Genomic DNA, 19,864 nt, shown 5'->3' with positions numbered 1-19,864 from the left:
ATGGGTAATGATCAAGGGTAGCCGAATCACTCTTCCTCAGTGGAGGGTTCGTCGGAAGAGGAGACGTCAGCGTCAGCGTCGGCCTGAATATCGCTTTCTTCGGCTTCAGCCTCATTGATCTGAGGCCCAAACGGACCCTCATCGTCCCTTCCCTTCGGCGAAGCCGAAACCATCCCATCAACGGTGCTCTCATTCTCATCCGCGAAGCTCCCGTCCTCGTAGTTCGCCGGCTCAGCGTCATGGTCATAACTCGAGCGACGGAGAAGAGGCGGTGTTTGAGGCGGTTCAATGACAGAAGCCGGGCTGCGAACTGAGCCGCGTCTTGGGGCCGACTTGAAGCCTCTCAAGGGGCGAGTTTGTGCAAACCGCGCGGCAGCACTGGTTTGCGGGCCAGTACTATTCTCTCGAACGTTGGAGCTTGGGGGCGTTAGCAGGCCTGACAGGAAGGTGCTCGCGTTGCTAGGCTTTGATGGGGTCTGGTCGGAGGTGTTGGCCGCAGACTCGCGGCTTTTGCGCCAATTTCCCCAGGCGGCGGCTGCGGCTAGGGGGAGGGAGCGGGGTGAGGCGGCAAGGTCCGCGAGGGAGGGGAGGTTGCCGGTTGTTAGGCGTTCCTTTTCTTGCTGCTGCATTTGGAGGTTGGCCTTCAGGCGGATGGCTGCGTCGCGGACGGCTTGCTGGTTGAATGAGGGCTTGGACACAGTCTGGATTATGTCTTGCAGATCGTCGATGCGAACGCCTAGGAGTTCACGCAGCCAGGTGATCTCTGTGTCCTTCTCCTTGATCTTATTTGGCGCGTCTTTATCTATCGTGGAGACTTCTTGCTCGAGTTCTTCAATGCGTGTCTCGCGCTGCTGGAGCTGGTCCTGGAGGACGAAGATTGACTCGCGCAGGGCTTGAGGAGAGATTCTTTCAGGCTCTGCGGATCCCTTGTTGTAGGATATGGATGGCGTTCCCCGCGAGTGCGAGGGTGCAGCGTCTGGCACTGGACTGGGGATTGCCTTGGCGCTGTGGGCTGCCTCAGCAGCAGCACGGGCAGCAGCTTGAGCGATCTCAAGCTTCTCTTCGAGGAGGTTCACGCGCTCTTGCAGGTGGTTAGCTTTGTCCTCGGACAAAGCCATGCGCTCCATGTTATGACTCTCACCGCGGGCACGATCCTCCGAAGAGTTATGCAAAGCGCGAGCGTGACGTTCACGGAGGTCATTGAGAACCCGCTCATGAATCTTGCGGTTCTCATCAATGGCAAGATCCTTAGCAGCCAGGGCGGTGGCCTTGGAGTCCCTGGCTTCTTCGAGGAGAAGCTCATAGCGCTCGCGAGAGGTATCGGTATCCATGCGGTTGTTGTCAAGTTGAGTCTGCAGACGAATGATCTGGGCCTCCAGCTCGGCACGCACAATGTTGACCTGGCTGTTAGAAGCTTCAAGGTCTGCCTCCATCGAGGAGCGAGTGCGCTGGATCTCGACGCGGCTGCTCTCACGGGCTTCGATGAACTCTCGTTCGAATCGGGCGGACTTGATTTGCAGGTCATGGTTCTCCGCCCGGAGATTGTTGACTAGTTCCTCGAGTTTAGCATTTTCTTGCTGAGATTGTTCATAGATGAATCTCAGCTTCGTGGCCTCCCGCTCGTTCTTTTCGAATTCGCGGACATCCTCCTCGAGCTTCTGGCGCAATTGGAGCTCGCGAGAGTGCGACACGCGCAGCTCATTGTACCTAGCAGAGTGCTCCTCCTCCTTTCTACGCCAGGCAGCTTGATCACGAGTAATCTCGGCAGTGACATTGAGCATGTCATCTTGAAGACGATCGAACTTTTCAGTGAGGTTTTGGCGTGAGATCATGCTGTCCTCGATGCGAGTTCTCAGGTGATCAATGGTCTCATGAAGAGACTTGTTCTCAGCCTTGGTAGTTTCCAGTTGACGGCGGAAGCTATCGCTAGAAAGACGGTACTCATCGAGGGTACCCTCAAGCGCGATATTCTTCGTGGACAGCTCAGCAATAGTAACCTTGAGAGTCTCGCTCTCTTCCGAAAGAGACTCAGTTCGGAACTGCATCTTCTCAAAGTAGGGAATCTTCTCTTCCTTGAACTGGAGAAGACGAGACTCAGCATCCTCTGCAGCAGCACTGTGACGAGCAGCATCTTCCTCGGCGAACTTCAACAGTCGCTGGAGCTCAGTCATAGCATCCTGCGCATCGCGGCGATCCTTGTATTCCTGCTCGGCACGCTCATCGGCAACTCGCAACATGCCTTTGAGGCCTTCTATTTGGAGCATAAGGCTGTCAGCACCAATCTCCTCGGCTTCTGACAGGCGCGGGCTCGGTGGTTTCTGCAAGGCGACCTGCTGAGCCAACTGCTTAGCCATGGCTTCCTCGATGATCTCGCGCATATCACCAACAGGGTCCTGAGCGAGCTTCTTGATCGTGAGAGCCTGCAGTTCAGCAATGCTTTCCTTAAGCTGCGACATCTCGCTGTGGCTGGAGTGCGGGGAAACGCGTTGAGGGATATCATGGGTAACCAAAGCTTCCATGACGACATTCTTGAGCATCTCCAGCTTACGCTCCCTCATGTTGTGGGGCGAGCGATCGCGAACGGAAGCTTCCTCGCCATAATCGTCCTCATCATCGGCATCGCTGTCTTCCATCTCGGCTGATGTGCTGCGGAAGACCCTTCTGCTTGCAGTGCCAGTGGCAATAGAAGCCACCGACTGCTGAATGACGGCCAAGGCACGTTCCATAGGGCCCAAATGCTCGTCGATGGCGGAGCCAACAAGATCATTGATGCGACGATCGAAGAAGCGGTTACGGTTCATGAACTTCTCGTCTTCGCCGGCGGAGATCATGTCATCCCAGTCACTGACATGGTCATTTTCAGTGATAAGGTGGCGAACAGGGGACTGCAGACGAGAGATAAGGCTCTTTTGCGGGGAGAAGGTAGCATTGCTGTTGGCATCGATGTCCGAGCCAAGTCTGGGAATGCTGAGCTTGTAGGTCTTGGGGACTCCACCAGGGCTCGGGCTGGGGGCTTCGCTTCGGGCTTCCGCAGAACCAAACCGCTGTTCCTTTGTAGGACCGCCCATCGACTCCGTGAGGTGGTCATGTCGCAGTTGGAAGGGAGTCGCGTGGATCGTGTTGTAAGGAGTCGCTTGCCGCTCGATGCCGACATCTGCATCGTCGTCATTTAGCTGTTCCATAATTGCGTTCAGCTCTTCATCGTCGGGCGAGTCGTCCTCAGAGTCCCATGGGCTGTCGTAATGCTTAGGTTGGCGAGTGATGAATTCTGTTTCCACGCGGGTTGGAGTCTTAGACTCAGGCTCTGGCGACGTTGTCTTCTTAGGTGGGCTTGAGGCGGCAAAGCGAGAAGCCATGATTCCGGCTTGCTTGGGTTTATCTTCAGCGGGACCCTTGACAGGCTCCTCGATGACATTTGCTTCGATCGGCTTTTGCTCGGCAAAGCTAGATGGCTGAACGGCCGTGGGAACAAATTCAGAAACAACAGGCTTGAACTCGAAAGGCTGGGCATTAGGCGATAGCACAGTGTTTTTGACTGAGCTTTTGGATGCGTGAGGAGCATGTTCGACACCCTTCGAGACAGTGACAGACGTATCATCTCCTGCAGCAGGCTCCCTCGGTTCACGTTCTTCGACAACAACTTCCTTAGAGGTCTCCGCCTGGGTCGGTGATCCAGCGTGAGACCCGTTCTCAGCCTCACGCTTCGCATCGAACAAAGTCCAAGTGTCAGCTTCGCTAACAGGGGTACCAGTCCGTTCTACTGGATTGTGCTCTTTAGGCATGGCATTCTCCTTGCCCTCAGCGACAGCATGGAGCGCACTCGAAGCTTGAGCGTTCCCTGCCTCGCCCAGAGGGTGGGTCGAGATACTGAATCTAGCTTCACCTTCAGCGTGGCCGACACCGCGACGCGCACGCTTGTGGCGGTCGGTAGGCTGCATGGGTCGCCCATTGGTATCGTCTTCAATAACCCGCTCTTGGTCATTTTTCTCCTGTTCAATCTCATCTGGTCGCACAATAGGAATAGCCTTGGACTTCTTGTCAGGGGTGGTAATCTCGTTGATGTCAAGGTCGCCGAAGATCTTGGTGTGGCCGACGGGAGGCTGCTCGGAGCTGACATTCGAGTTGAGGCTGACAGAGGGGTTGGGGTTGAAAACAGGTGCGTCAACATTGAACGATGCGGCAGAGAACTTGAATCCGCCACTACCACTGGCATTGTGATTCAGCTTGGAATTAATTGGGCCCTTCATACTGCTACCAGGCGCGAACGAGGGAGGCGGGACAAAACCGAGTCCTTGCTCGCTCCTGCCGCCGAACTGGAATGGATCATTGCCGAACGGCACAGGCTGGGAATTGAACGATGCGGTAGGATCAAATTCCTTAGCTTCAACATTGAGTGATGAAATCGAGAGCTGTGACTGATGGCCTCCGTGATAGGAGTGGCCGCTGGGCTGGGTCTCATGCCATGTGCCTTGGCGAGTCTGCGGTGTACCCGCAACACTGGGGTTTGTGTCGAGATCAGAAGCATCAAGACCATTGTGCTGTTGATATTGGTCTCCATAGAATTGGTGAGGGAGCTGATGCTGGGCGAAGGGATGAGGTGCGTGATGGGAAGGGTTCTGTGGATGATGTTCATTTTCTGGCAATCCCCAGCGTGACTTCAGCATGTTGGGATTCAGGCCTGCGTGATCGCTCACATCACGGTAATCATCCTCCAATTGTCGGTCGATCGAGTTTTCCAGATGGTAATCGGTATGTGTCATTTGGTCCAATCCTCTTTGCAGAGTTTCGCTCAGATTATGACCGTGGCCTCGAGGCGTGGGTTGGGCAATTTCGACGTTCGATGCATGGAAATGATCCGGTTGTCCATTGACCGGTGTCTGAGGGGCCTGGTATGGCAGAGCTTCCTGGTGCATACCATGGGCAAATTGATCATCGAACACACCCTTATCGTTGAACCCGGGGTGGAAAGACCCTTGGTCATGTAGCGGAGACACTGGTGATAGCATGGAGGGAAAGTTGCCCATTGCTCCAGGGCCAACCGAGGAAGTTCCCTGGCGTGCGTTTATGAAGCCTTGGGGAGTCATAGATCCCTGAGTAGGAGGCGTGGGCTGATATTGGAAGGGGAATCCACCCATCATATTTTGTTCCGCGCCCATAAATGGCGTCTGCATACCGAATTGTGAAGGTGATGCCATGGAGCCCATCGCACCAGGCGTAGGCATTGATGATTGATTGAAGTGAGGCGAGAATGGGTGAATATGGCCGAGCGGGTTGCTTGCTGCAGACGCAGTAGGAATCGGCGGGGATGCGATAAGGCCTGGGAAAGGTGTACCACTGGGATTGAGCGAGTAATCGGGTGAAATGGATTGTTCGGGCTCATCGTCGCCGAATGATACTCCAAGGGCGCGTAACTTTTCTTCCTGGAGCTCGGTGATATAAGACTCCCACTTGGCCCTGTCTGGGAAGTTCACGACGAGCGGTTGGCTCTTGGAAATTTCATGGAGGTCGTATGGGTCGGGATATAGGGGTCGACTGAGACCTCCTAGAGTCGTCGTTGTGGAGGGGTCCTCGGAATCACCAATAGTGAATCCACGAACGTCGTACCCTTCATTCTCCCATTCTTGCATTCGCTGCTGAACATCGGCTGGTGTTAGGAGACGATACCCAGTTTCCGAGCCTCTCTTATCATCGTGTGGCAACTCGATTATACAGGCTTTCCCGCGCCAATTCAGCTTCTTTCTCTGCCGTGGTGTTTGGGTGGCTGATCTGGTGATATTAGTGACCTGTGTTTTTAGTGGACCCGGGTTGAGTGGGTCTTCCATATTTGCAGCTTCCTCCGTCGCGTTTGCGGGCGGAGGAGGTAACGGCTTTTCAACCGGCGAGTTTACCTCGACGGTAGGTGTGCTCGGGTCTGACATGTTGTTTTGCGGTGGATCTTTATCGTAAGCAAACCCCCAAAAGTCCTCCTGTCGCAGGGTATCTGCGCGTTTGTGCAATGTTTTGTTGACTTTTGCACGCCCAGCGGCTTTTTTCCCAACGAAATCAGAGAGTTTTGGAGTTTTCAATAGATCGTCGGACCGAAAGTCGTCTTCCAGACCAAGCCAGTCGTCCGAAGCGTCGTCGGCAAAATGATTCCTCGCAGTGATGAACGAAGGCGCTTCACTTCCTGAGTCGTCGCTGAGCCAATTGCTGCGCTCCGTTCTAGGTTGACCGGTAAGATACTGGTTGATCCAATCCTGCGTAAAGTCCCGTATCGATTTATCTCCGTTATTGGCGGGGATATCGAGGTCCACGGGTTCAAGTGTGTCGTCGTTGGCGGCACTCAATCTCCGCAACTCGGCGTGGTTGACTACTGACGAGACAGGCGAGCTGGGACCAGATCCGGGGTCGATCACAGAGATATCAAGCTGGCTATTGGTCACTGACAGTCTCCGTGTGCTTGGTGCTGCATATGGGGATCCCCACGCGGTGGTGTAGTAGATGCTGCTTTCCGCCTCGCGATTGGCCGGCGAAGAGGACCGAGATTCTTCGGTTGCGCGATATGAGGATAAAAATGGGAGAGGCGGGGGTTCGAGGGTGATGCTCCGCGGAGAGGTTCGTTGACCGGGGGAACCAACGGTCGACGGACTCGAGTCTCCTGATGGCGGAGAGGACAAGAATAGTGAGGGAGCCAGACGCGATTCACGGATGAGGCGCGTGTCCCGCGAGTGGAACTGTGGAGAAGGCGCCGAGATGGCGGAAGAGACGGAGTGATCTAGATCTGTAGACATCCAGCGATGTTAGACTGGCATATTTGGAGGGGTGAAGAATGAAAGAGCGATTGAATCAAGGGAGTTGAAAAATAAAGTCCAAATCGCGTGGCGCGGAGTAGGGACCCCAATTCCACAATTCCGAGAAGGGTCTAAAGAGAAACAACATCAATGCATACACACACACCTTCCGTGTCGACTCCTGCAGCAAGCACTTGCTTGCCGCTCCGCTTATCGTCCAGAATGTTGACGCATGGAAATCAAACCGGAATTGAAGACCACCGCTGGCAAGACAACCTGGGGCGAGATAATGTACAGGTTGTCGTTAAATTTTTTTTTGGAGAGGCTCGCTGTGTAAGGAAATAAAAAGAATGGAGAGATCAGAAGCACGCTCAAGTCTGAAGCATCAAAGACGAGGATGGGGAACTAAGGGGAAAAAAAGGTCGGACGTCACGGGTATTGGATCGTCGTACTGGGTACCTGCTAGAGGGTGGGTAGTCCGAGCTAATGCGGTGTACAGGGTACGATAGGCCCATTCAACGCTTATTACTTCAAGTTGGTTAGCGCAGACCGAGGCCGTTGGCTTAGCTTGTCTCGTTGACTTTGACAGAATTGCTATGCTACATATGTACTCCGTACGCATAACGCACATGTACCCGACGCTGAATCTGAAATGACTCTTGCCTTGAGGTTCAAAGTTAATGAATTGTATATTGTATATTGTGTAGGGAGTACTCTGTACTCATGGACTTCCCCTTGCTTGGTAAAAGTAAAAGTAAAAGTAAACAATGAAAACTGGAGATCTCAGAGATTCAGGGGTAGAAGGACAGCTTTCCATGGATTCGGCCATACCGTACCATCCCCGAGGGCCGTGTTAACTATATGACTAATGACATGTTTCTCTATTGGCCAATCAGCGTGTATCGTGCAACAAATGAGTTCCAAGGTTCGCAGCTTTCACTCTGGTTGGTAGGAATTTGTCTACGGGCGCCGGGTAATGCCTATTGCGCACTCTCCAGGCTAAACCCCTTCTGCTTCTGGCCCTTATCTTTTTCTCTCCTTTATGCGCTTTAGTTGAGACGCTATATGCTACTGTTTATATGGAGTACCTCTACGGAGTAACAAATTTTCATGTACCTCCCTTAGGTTATCGAATGATCATCTTAACCCCTTTTTTTTTTTTTTCTGTTCACTGTAATAAATTGGTTATGATCATAGAGTTGATGGTACGGTATAGATCGCGTAAGTGAAAGGTAGGAATGTGCAACCCATTAGGGGGTTGAGCTCATGCATTATGAGTCATATTAAACAAGTTCATGTACAGATTAATTCGAGGTAAATTGAAATTATTTCCCACTGAAGATGGTCCTATTCCGATGTACAATGGCATCCAACTCCACTCCATTTGAGGCTGGGCTCGACGTCTTTGGAAGGTTCGAATCAGTTGATTTCAGTCATTCGAATATACTATCTTGTCTATCTTGCCTTCTACTCGTTTGCTAGTCTAGTCTCCCTTTCGACTGAGATCACTATACGGGAAATCGCGCAAAGTCTCTCGTAGCTTCCTACAAAGCAACAAGCTGATCTGACTCTCTAGCCAACAACCACACAAGGTTGTCACTAATAAGGATCTATATCACTCGTTAGATCCTGCTCGTGGTCTTTACTTCTCTTCAAGCTGCCGTTTTGATCCTCTACGAAACCAACTCTGGCGTTCGCACATCCACCTCCATAGCCGCAGCCGCACTTGTCCTCGTCGACGCCTTAGATAGGACTATGCTGGCTTTCTCACATTGAGCATGTTCGCTCTATTCGGCCATCTTCGCTAATTAATACATCTAGTTGTCATTTTTCTATTTGACATTGCGCACACAAGAACACAATGGATGCAAGGTGCTATCCAACACATCGCAGCCGTGTTTACAGTAACAGTAAGAGTGAAGCTTGCCATTACAATTGCAGAAGCAACCGAGAAGCGGGATATCCTCTTAGTGCCATACCAGGGCATTCACCCGGAGGTGGTCGGTGGCATCTATAGCCGAGCGTTTTTCTGGTGGCTAAACACCCTATCGGCGATAGGGTTTCGACGGGTCATTCACGCAGATGACTTATTTCCAATAGAAGAAGAGATGAAATCAACCTCTCTGCGTCGGCGAGCCCAGCTCAAATGGGCCAAATCCAATAAATCTCGCTCTCGTGCATTATTCTGGTCGACGTTGAATGTGACGTGCTGCTAGCTAGTCCTTTGTGTCTTTCCTCGTCTCTGCTTGATTGCATTTCGATATTGTTTGATACTTTCTATATCGCATAATCAGTTATCCCATAGTATTACTAGCTAGCATAGTATCTCTTTCCTCGCTCTTGTACAACACATACCACGATAAATTATATTGTGCCTTTTCATGATCTCTCTATCTACTATCGTTCGAGTGATTGGGCTTTTGAATTGGTTAGGAAATCTCCTGCTACTGATTTGGATAAAATAGTGAAGAAACTAGTCAGCTTTCGAGATGCGATATGATCAGTCTTCATAATCTGGCGAAGTCTCTGATAATTCATCCTCACGATATGGGTGGGACGTGTGATATTAGCATGGCTGGATAGTATTCATAGCCTATCGTAGTGATGGTTGTACTGCAATAAATCTCGTGTAAACAGGAAAGAAACTAGAATTCGGAAGCTATTTTTTGGTTCTAGAAAAGACAAAATGTCAAACCTTCGGCTTACGGCCAACCATCAGATACATGGGCGTGAATAGCTTCTCCTTCCCACCAGCAACAAGAGAGTCTGCCCCCTTGCCAAGGGAATCGGCAGTCTTCCGTGAGCCCTTTGGTGCAACACCAATCATCTCGAGTGCACCAATAATACCATGCGCCAGTCCACGGCCAACATGGGTCATGCGGATCAGCGTCGGCAAGTCCCAAAGGCTCTGCGTGTATCTCAAATCACCGCTGAGGGGCCAGTACCATGGAAGCTCATCGTTGCGATCGGCAAGATCCTCATTGACCTCGAGCTCGAACCCAGCCTTCTTCATCGCCTCTAGGGCGACAGAGATCTTCTCCATGTTGCTAATCCCGTTACCTTGCTCGATACCAAGACGAATCGTACGGTGGCGGAGGTCATCGTTGTTGTAGTCCTCGGTCATGAGCCACTCATAGACACCAAAGACACCGCCAGGCTTAAGTACCCGGAAAATCTCGCTGTAGATGCCTTCCAAGCTCGGAGCATGCACAGTAGCTTCGATTGCGTAGACAGCGTCAAAACTGGTATCGGGGAAGGTCATTTGCATAAAGTCGCCCTTGGTGAAGCCAACCTGGTCACTAAGACCTTCCTTCTGTGCGTAATGAGTACCACGCTCGACCTGGTAGTCGTTGTTGTTGAGGCCGAGGACCTTGCACCCCGTGAGCTTCGCGATTTCTCTTGCGGGACCACCGACACCGCAGCCAACATCGAGCACCCGCTGGCCCTTAGAAAGGCCCATCTTCAACGCAAGGTAATGCTCATGTCTTGCTAACGCCTGCTTGAATGCCTCGCCCTTGCTGAATCGACAAAAGTGGAAACTCTGTGCCCAGCCATACTCGTAGAGATCGGTCGCGAGGTTGTAGTAGTGTTTGGTGAGGGTCGAATATTCCTTGCGTCTGGTCTCGCGTGTTTCGGCAGTCTCGTCATCGGCAGCTTTGTTGTCCCAGTGCTTGAAGTATTCGTCGACGGCAATTTTCTGAGCATCCTTGTTCTTGCGTATGATGTTCAAGAACGATTTGCTGTCCTGGCCAGTCTTGCCATGCAGCGCCTGTTTGAACTCTGCATCCTGCTTGAGGTCTTGAGGCTCGAGAGTAACAGCAGCCATTTCTCTTTTTTGCGAGTGTCACGCCAGGTAGTTGTGAAGTTGTTGAAGTTGCTTGAGATTCAAAGAAGATGTCCTACGCGGCACACTAGGACCAGGTGGAGGATTGCGCTTTGCGAGGGGAGTTCTGGGAAGAAAGAGGATTGTGAATTGGAAAGTTTCCCAATTGGAGATGGCGATATGGGGGAAAGCTATGCGTATATTTAATTATATATATAGGATTTTCTATATAGGGGTGAGTCCCTGGCTTTGACTCTCTGGCAGGCTCTCAGATTCCAACAGGTTACAGCCGAGACGCTCGGAAGTACGGGTTGTTGTTCATTTTTCCATGGCGCCACTTTCTTGCGCATATCCGACGGGACTCAGGAGCTAGGGCCATGGTAAGCCTTATCTCGAAGGAGGCTGTTGCACATCAACTAGTTCGGTGTTTAAGCTCGATTGGTCACAGTCACAAGTCAGATCTCCATCTTGACTCGAGGCACATCTTGATACAGAGGCGACATCTGTATTAGGACGCATAGAAACGGAGTATGATAGAGCACTCTCAAACACCCAGGACAGGAACTGTAGCCGGATTTCGATTAGAAGGGCCGAGAATTGAGTATGAACGGTAGGAAACGAAATGCTATTACGACGATGAGCCCTTTTACTAGACAGACCAGCACCAATTTTTGAATATCTCTTCTAGAAACTCGGACTTTTATTTTGTTTTGTGGACTAGTGATTAGGATCTGCCATTCGTTTTCTATCTTATCGTTTGCATTGAAGAGGCGGATGCTGATTGGGAAAGTGGGAGCACTCCGAGGGACTTCTTTACGATACCGGAGAGAATTTCCGCTATTTAGATCTGCCCTAACCCTAAATGTAGATACATAGGCATAATCGTTTAGGATTATAGGGTCGATTGTTCTTAGGCCCGGAAGCTCTCCACGTGAGATTTTCAAGGTATTTCAACATCGGAGACTCTTTGACCCGGACGAATCAAGCTTCGGTTATTTCATACGGGGTTAGAAAGATTATGTTATAGGTAAGTGGAGTTAGGGGACGGAGATAAGTGGATGACAGCCAACATAGGAAAGCGATATATCTATCCGATCCATAGATCCTCCCAGGACCCCAGGAATAGCTGAGTCAGCCCCGGATGCACCGCGCCCGGGTATCCGAGCCCTATGTGAAGCGGATAGTTGTAGTCCCGGGGTGGCATGTACAAAGAACATGGCTTACCACTTGCTTGGCTGCCATGTTGAAGTATTAGGTACATGTATATAGAGTCATACTTTGTAACTACATCGCATTGTTCCCTCGTACTTCGGTGCCCGAGTACAAATAAATCCCGAGTGGTCATTGATACCAAAATCTAGAGATATAGCCGTGTTGTTGTTTTCTTGGTACCAAGCCCTCTACGATTAGATTCTACACTCTACAATAACCCTAGAAGGTGTGAAACGCCACTCTTGCTCTGAAACAATCGAGGGATAGACTCGAATCCCTCGCACCCACATACATCACACCTGCAGGCCCCTTCATGCCCACTTATGTCAGCCATCTTAACTGCTCGGTGCCGATCTCTTAAGTACAGCTAGCGCTTGATATACTGTGGGAAAGGAGCAGGGAAGTTCAGCGGATATAGGGATTGAGGACGCTCATAAAATAGAGTTACTGGGACTTGAGGCAGGGGGCAGAGGGCAGTGGGAAGAGGAAAGAGGGAAGGATGAAGACTCTGGGAGGATTGGATTACAGCTTTGCGATTTGGAGGGAATTGAAGTCTCTTCTATAGATCATGAGGTGTAATCTACCTACTTCATAGCGCAGAAGATGTCGACCAGCTCCTCCAACCCATGCCGATGCATCTAAAAGTTGCGAGACTACACATATTTCGCACCTGCGGGCTTTAGGGCACCTATAACAATCCCTACTAATCTCGCCATAGCTCCCGACTCATAATATATACTCACGGTCGTCGCTAGCTCTGCTTCTATACACTGGACTACGTGATCGTGGGGTCTTACCACCACCCGACTGGGGACTCACTTCATGATGCGGCATCGACCTAGGTCAGGCAATTGTGCGGTATATTCGCCGTTTCATACCGTCAACATTCATCAGTTAGGTGAGGATAGGCCGGAGAGGCCGATAATAACGATGACTGAAAGGTTAAGACGTTTATGAACAAGCTGCCGTGAGGAGATCTGGGACGCCAAGGGCTGTGCAATATAACCTCCGATAGAGCGTCAGACGGGACAGATGAAGATGAACATAAGGTATCAATGAGAGCAACTAGGGAGATTTTGCAATGGGGACAACCAGCGGGATCCCAGAGAGACGCAATCTGAAGGCCAAACCAGCAGAAAGCGATCGAGATAGCCTTTTAGCAGAATTCCCGGTAATTCTTTCGGGAAAAAGGCTTTAGTACGCAATCACACAGTGCAGTGGAGGACTGGATTGCGCCCCTTGTTTCTGCTCCTGCGCGATGCTAGGCGACTAGATGACATTACAGCCAACGCCAGCCAGAATGACCACGGGGTTGAGTAGAGCGGCATCTCCGGCGAAATCTAAGGGGCAGTGCATCGAGCTGAAAGACAATGTGTAGGTGACGGTGGGGCTGAGAAAGAAAGTAGTTGAAGGAGGGGAAGAGGGGGAAAGAGGGGAGAAAGTGCGTCGACGAAGAGGAGAGAGGACGAGGGGTCTTTTATAGATGGATGGTAGATGGAGAGGGCGGGAAAAGCGGCCAGGGGAGGCGCTAAGCCCGAATCGGGGGGGAGGGTGCGGTCACCATACCCGAAGGGGCAGGGCAAGTGCGGAGACGGGTAGGCGGTCGGGGGGTAGCAGATGGACGCGATTTCTGGCCCCCTCACTGTATCAACTAGTTAGGTACCTATAGTAGCTAGCTTTAGTCTAGCTAAGGAAACGATAATCTTACTACAGCAAAAACCTTTATACATAGCTTAGTGAGTAGTGTCCTAGCTTCTCATTGAAGTCCTAGAGGTAATACCTTAGAGTACTCCCAACTGTTATATAATAGTCCCTATAGATAGCAACGAAGGGTGACCTAAAATCTATATCATTGATGCACTTTCGAAAATCCATCTGTGGTCGCATATCGAGTCTAAAGGAGGACTCGATGTCGACTTGGACGAGCAATTCTTCTCGCCTAGACAAAAACAGCTTTTCTATCTTATGACGGCTGTTCTCCGGAAGGGTAAGGTTGTTGTGATTGATGAAGTGTCTAGCAGCATTGATCTAGCCACTAATAAAATGATCAAAGAAGTTATTTTCCAGGACTTTGAAGGAACCACGCTTGTTTGGATTGCGCATAGTCTAGACAGTATTCTGGATTTTTATCGCATCGCGGTGCTTAGGGATGGGCAATTGGTGGAATTTGACAATCCCGAAGTATCGTTAAATAGATTAGCGGTGTTTAGGGACCTGTATACTCTAATTATTGCTGCTTGTGGCCAATCTAATTAATTAAGAAGAGTAAAATAGCAAAATTAGACCATCGGGGAACTAACCTTTCTGATTCTCTACTCACGTAGGACTAGTACTATATAGTCATTATAAACTATAACTGTTCCCCGGTGCATATTTTGTATTGTAACTGCAATTTGAATTCAGTGCAACGCCGTAGCAATGCCAATGGTATTATTTACTTATACAGCCAGAGGCAACTAAACCATATTTCCATTGGAGTGGGAGATAAAAATCCCCGAAATAAATCAATACAATCTGAAAAAGAAACCGCTAGTTGCGGGCAAGTCATCAAAGCAAAGACACTTGGATGAAGCGAACAAATAGTCACACATAGTCTATTTGGGGCAAGTGGTATCGAACTTGACCTTGCGGTCCGCGGTGAACAGACCCCAGTGCTGCTCATCCTTCATCTCGCCGTTGTCGCCCTTGGTATCGGGCTTCCAGGACTCATCGAAGGCCTCGAAGTAGAACAGGTCAACACCCCAGTCGAGCATGCCACAGATACCAGTCTTCCAGAACGTCTCAGCATTCTTGGTACCGGCCTTGGCAGCCTCGTAGTCGGAACCGCCATCGGTGGGCCAGCCGGTCTCACCAGTGACAATGTTGATCTGGTCGGCCTGGTCACCGGCAATCTTTTGAATGTGCTCCATGGCACCGGCCATGTCGTCGAAGTAGGTCTGGTAGGCCTTGTCGGCAGCAGTACCCTGCCAGTAAGCAAAAGCGTTGGCCAAGCTATGAAGTAGGTCAGTATTGGCGCGAAAAGGCCCCGTTGTTCTTCTTTTATTTCCCACTTACACATATTTCACGATGGGCTCCTGGGTGAAGAGGGCGTCACCGGTGCCATCGGCGAGCTTGTTCCAGCTCTCGGCGGTGCCGACAAGGACACCCTTGGGCACATTCTCCATAACGTGGCTGATGTAAGTGTGGAGCTGGGGACCAGTCAGGTCACCACGGTAGAGAGTCTCGGATCCGACGGTGATGGCGTGAATGACGTCCTCGTAACCGGGGATGGCCTTCTGGATGGCGGCCCAGTCTCCCTTGAAGGAAGGCTCCTCCAACAGATTCTTGGTGTCGGTAGGCTTGCCAACCCTAAATAGGAAATTTTTGGTTAAAAATAGTTCCAATTATGGTAGAGGGGAATAACCCAAGACTTACCACATGCCGAGAACAACCTTGAAGCCCTTGTTTTTGGCAGCAGGCAGAATGTTTTGAGGAGTCTTGCACTCAGTGCCAGAGTAGGTACGGACGAGAGTGGACAGGCCCTTCAGGGCATCGAAGTCGGCCTCATAGTCGCTGGTGGACTTGCAGGTACCGTCGGCGTTCTTGTCACCGAGCGAGAAACCAAGGGTACCCTTAGCAGAGACCAGAGCCGGGGCAGCGGCCAGCAGGAGGGAAATAAGACCAGAGGTACGCATTGTGAAAGGTGAGGTCGATGAAAAGAGAGAATTCGACCAAAGACTTAAAAAGAGAGTTGAAAAGAATGTAAGGGTTTAAAAGAAAAAAGAAGGTACGTCAGGGTCCAAGAAGAAAGACCCAGAGGATCGGAGATTCGGGGGGGGGGAAATGAGGGTTTAGGCCCTGACAGGGTCTGGCACTTCTCCAGTTCCCCACTGAAGTTTATAGGGGGTGCACATTGAACCAATCAGATTAAAGGAAGCTATTCTTGGACCCGTGGATGAAACAATTCCCCTTTAAGGGTCTGGACTGTTTGGTGATGTATGACTGGTGTGACTTAGTTTGTTTGTCTATATCCTTATATCCTAATACTTTTTTTACAATTATATTCTTTAACCGGATCATAATTCCCTCACACCTTCAAATTCCAATGAGAAATTCTACCCAAGAACTATCTTTGATATCCTTGATATCCTAGATGCAGCCGCAGAGTCGTGATGTCACATTGACAACGCCCAGATGCCTAGATGCCCCGATTCAGACTGATTTCTGGAAAAGCGCCCCCATGTGGAGAGAATTGGAGAAATCGATCGGATGGCAAAGAACTACATTGTGTATCCACACCGCCCACAACCCACAGCCTCGCCGATCCTATTCGCCTCGGAGAAGAGAACCACAGAGAGCTGTCTTTGGAACTGAATTTCCTATGGTTCCCTACAATCTAGCCGGGTTGGACTCTCTTTTCATAGCCGCTTTGTTGCCTCTAGGCCTAACGCAGTGACTTGGGCTCGTGCATCCCAAACCTTGTCCCTTGCAGCCCAAATGTGCTTGAGATATCTCATATCACCTGCAGGTTTCACAATTTGCTAATCGCCATAGTCAACGCCGGTACGTATCCCATACAGAATCCAGATCTACAATGTTGTAGAATTGCCTCTCGTTGTGGATTGGTCAATGGCAACCGAGAGTGGCCCCATATCACTCCTTGCCATCCTGAACCACGTCGGGCCACCCCAATGTCACTGGGAAGTTGAAAGACATGTACAACATACTCTCTACATAATAGAGACTCGGCTTATTCGAGCTTCTATTCCCATGTCAGACCTATACCACGAGTTCACATCTACCTTTCTTGGTAGTATAGCCGAGTCTGGACATTTAATAGTCCAATGACTCTTCTCATAAAAAACACGAGCAAAAAGGTATTTATAACATAGATAGACATAACTCATAGACATTTCCCTTCTGCTGCCCGAAAACCCAAAGCCGATAGTCGGCATTTCCCAGCCTAGCTTCAGTTCCAAGTTTAGAATAATGCTTGGGCCCGATTTAGTAGTAGTATCGACAGTTTGGTCAAGCTGCACTAGTGGAAATAGCATTCGAAAATGTGGAGGGATGACGAACGAATGGGGTGCGTAGAGCCAATGTGTAGGACGACAGGGGTAGGATGAGTAAGGGGCGTATTTGGTGGATGTTATTATTCGGGAAGGGAATGATGGAAATATGTTGTACTCGAATATACGGGTTTTTAGTTCTGCGGTAGGTTGGTTAGTTAGAATTGAAGTGCTAATTGTGTACTCCGTACTCCCTACTGAGCCCCGAAGTATGTGAGTGGGGGCTTGTCAGAATGTTCGATGCATGGAAGTGGTTCTGTGGCTTGGGAGTTCCTGGGGTTAGCCGAAACTGTGTGGAATGCAAATGTAACCATTGTATTGTGGCCAGGCTACCTACCCACTTGATTGTTTTAGTGCGCTGCTATTGATTGTAAGATTTCAGCTACTGTTGACTAGCTCTATCATACAAAGTGTTTTGGACATGATTCATAGAGGGTATGATGATATCCGGCGATGATCGCCGGTCTAGATAATGAACAAAAAAAGACGCCATGTGGTTTCTATTGCCTCCAGCCATTTTTGCTGGGGCTACTTGTGTGATCCTAAACTTTAGATCCCCTCCCAAACCGAACGCCTGCTAGCCCAAATCACAACGCAAAATTTTTCTCCTTTAGGTAGAGCTCCCTGAGGGTGCTCAGCTGGGTCACAGCCATTGTCTCCCGCTCGAGCTTGCGGGGGAGGTCGACGATGACGTAGTGCATCAAGGCGAGCCCATACTGACCAAAAAATCCTATGATGCGCTCGCCCGACGATCGGAGGAGGGCTGCCAGGAGAGCAATTTGCGTCTCCTGCAACTCTGAAGGTGGGATCGCCAAAATCTTGTGGATAGAAGCCCAGAACATGGTGTTCGGGAACGGGTTGCGACGTGGTGACTTTGCAAAGTTGCGAAGGGTCATAGCAGCATATCCCGCACCGAGAGCGGTCATGCGATCCATGTGAACTTGTTCGGAAACCCAGGAACCACTGTCTGCAGAACGCCACCAACCCAGGACACGACGTCCGCCCTCGGTCTTGTCATTGCCTGTGAATCCCCACAAAGCCGGGCAGACGACACGGTATTTAGCCCACATGATGTCGGACATGTGTACTCCTTTGTACGTGAACATATCAAATGAGAAGATCTGAGCAGCAATGATGCCGATCGGCTCGGCGTGGGATTGTTTGATGGAGGCTTCGGCCAGGAGAGAGGATATCAAGCTCTTTGCAAGAATGTTTAATCCATAAATAAGCATTGCCGGTACCTTGTTCTCCGAATTTGCAATCTCCTCAGGTGGGAATGCGATGAAATTACGGATGTCCACTGTTGGCTCTGGGTAGGCAAGAGCTTTCTCGAGTTCGGATTTGAGATGAATGATCTGAGGTTCGTTCAAACAATCAGTATCTAGACATAGACATCCGATCATGGGGGAGGGGTTTTGTACCTGTTGCTTATTTGCACCGGTTCCAGCTCGAAGCTGGCCAACGGATTTCTTGATAGAACGCCGTAAATTGCCCATAGTCGCCTTGAGGTCAGGCTGGGTTTGGCCAATGTCCTTGAGCCATTTGCGCATTCCTTTGAGTGTCTTATGTAGCTCAACGTAACGTTGCTGCTCTTTGATTTCCTCTGCCGAAAGGTTTCCAGCACCAAGTTTCTGCTGCTGTTGGCTGCGGGCCTTTTGGTCGACCTCTTCCTGCACCTTCCGAGCCTCCTCATCCTGCTTGCGCTTCTGGGCGTCGGCCTGCTCGCGTTCCTTGCGAAGCTTCTCCTCAACCGCGGCTTTGCGTGCGGTTTCAAGGGCAGCGGCTTTCTTAGCCGCCTCCTCCTGGGCCTTTTTCTCGGCCTGCTCTTTGGCTTGGCGTTCGGCCTCAACGCGTGCGGCTGCTTCTCGTTCGCGGCGTGCTTTTTCGGTCTTCTCGCGTTCAATTCGCTCATGTTCCTTGCGGATCGCTTCTTCCTTCCGCAGGCGCTCTTCCTCTTCGGCGAGGAGGTGATCCTTCAAGGTTGTCTCTGCTTCCTCGCGGACGCGGTCGTGGAAGGCGGCAGCCTGGTCGAGAGCGGCTGTGTGGACTGCTTCACGCTCACGGTCGATCCGGTCAAGATTTTCGTAGAATTGTTTTCGCTCATACTGGTGTACCTTTTTCAGATCCGCGTCAAAAATTTTGACTTGCTCAAGATCGCGGACGAGGTCAAGCATAAGCTGCTTAGACGGGCTGTCCAAAGGTGGGACATGGGTTCGGAACCGAGCCATTGTGGGGGTCGACATTTGAGTAAATGATTTCTTTATTCCGAATCTCGCTGGCCGGGAGTGGTGGAGTGGTGTGTGTTTGGGGAAAGATTGTGGAGGTTCGGAGGAGTAGTGAGGGGAAAGGGTAGTCAAGTGAATATGAAGAACTCAAGTGACTGGGATCATATCCGTGGCCAGAGTAGTTCAGAAGTGCCTTGAGCATAGAACAATCTCCCAAAGCGAAGTGAGGTTCACGACTGATACCCGGATCAATCTGAATTTGAAGGTAGGAGGAAGGAGGAACGGGACGGCGTGAGGGTAATTGCACCAAACGATTTGAAGAGACGGAGGAAGAAAGTAAATTGCGCGTGTAGCGAGCGAATAATTCGACGTTGTCGCGTCAGAACTAGCAGAAGGGAGGGTCCATGGAGATTGAAGCTATGGGAAGGTTGGGATTAGCATATATGTAGCTTTCGAGGGGCACAAACAAAATCAAGCGTTTGGCTGCATTGCGTAACCATCCAATGATAAGCAACTTGAAATTTCAACGTACATCAATGTACCTTTTGACCTTCAATATGTCCTCAAATGGTCAGAGCCCTTATCTTGAAGCCAAAGAAAATAAATTACCTGTAAAGTTCAATCTTACCTCCAAAATTTGAACTGTTTTCACCGCCTTCTCATCACCGCCTTACTGTATTGACCACTACTTTCGAAATATCAGCCTATTAAACACCCTTATCCTAGTACTTCAAAAGTTTGATAAACATACGGAATGAAGCAAAGAGCGATACAAAATTGATTTAG

The 19,864-nt window shown here is 50.3% G+C and overlaps 5 protein-coding genes across 5 annotated transcripts; 1 reads left to right on the top strand and 4 right to left on the bottom strand.

The window, feature by feature from the left end:
• Window positions 1-26: 26 nt before the first annotated feature.
• PEX2_010280 (putative myosin class II heavy chain (MHC)) lies at window positions 27-6,770 on the bottom strand (the record flags this gene model as incomplete). Its single annotated transcript, XM_016738305.1, has 1 exon — window positions 27-6,770. One exon carries the CDS (start codon window positions 6,768-6,770, stop codon window positions 27-29), a length of 6,744 nt encoding a protein of 2,247 aa, XP_016594414.1.
• Window positions 6,771-9,459: 2,689 nt separating this feature from the next.
• Window positions 9,460-10,596, bottom strand: PEX2_010270 (sterol methyltransferase; the record flags this gene model as incomplete). Its single annotated transcript, XM_016738304.1, has 1 exon — window positions 9,460-10,596. The coding sequence occupies one exon, from the start codon at window positions 10,594-10,596 to the stop codon at window positions 9,460-9,462; it is 1,137 nt and encodes a 378-aa protein (XP_016594413.1).
• Window positions 10,597-14,399: 3,803 nt separating this feature from the next.
• On the bottom strand, window positions 14,400-15,479 carry bgt1 (1,3-beta-glucanosyltransferase Bgt1; the record flags this gene model as incomplete). Its single annotated transcript, XM_016738303.1, has 3 exons — window positions 14,400-14,796; window positions 14,860-15,153; window positions 15,220-15,479. The coding sequence occupies 3 exons, from the start codon at window positions 15,477-15,479 to the stop codon at window positions 14,400-14,402; spliced, it is 951 nt and encodes a 316-aa protein (XP_016594412.1).
• Window positions 15,480-15,986: 507 nt separating this feature from the next.
• On the top strand, window positions 15,987-16,184 carry PEX2_010250 (uncharacterized protein; the record flags this gene model as incomplete). The annotated part of the gene is made up of 1 exon (XM_016738302.1): window positions 15,987-16,184. One exon carries the CDS (start codon window positions 15,987-15,989, stop codon window positions 16,182-16,184), a length of 198 nt encoding a protein of 65 aa, XP_016594411.1.
• Window positions 16,185-17,440: 1,256 nt separating this feature from the next.
• On the bottom strand, window positions 17,441-19,096 carry PEX2_010240 (putative RNA export mediator Gle1; the record flags this gene model as incomplete). Its single annotated transcript, XM_016738301.1, has 1 exon — window positions 17,441-19,096. One exon carries the CDS (start codon window positions 19,094-19,096, stop codon window positions 17,441-17,443), a length of 1,656 nt encoding a protein of 551 aa, XP_016594410.1.
• Between the last annotated feature and the right edge of the window lie 768 nt (window positions 19,097-19,864).

Source organism: Penicillium expansum, assembly GCF_000769745.1.
Source record: "Penicillium expansum strain MD-8 chromosome Unknown contig25, whole genome shotgun sequence".
NCBI lineage: Eukaryota > Fungi > Ascomycota > Eurotiomycetes > Eurotiales > Aspergillaceae > Penicillium > Penicillium expansum.
The sequence above is the reverse complement of the archived record's forward strand: the minus strand, read 5'-3'. Positions and strand labels throughout refer to the sequence as shown.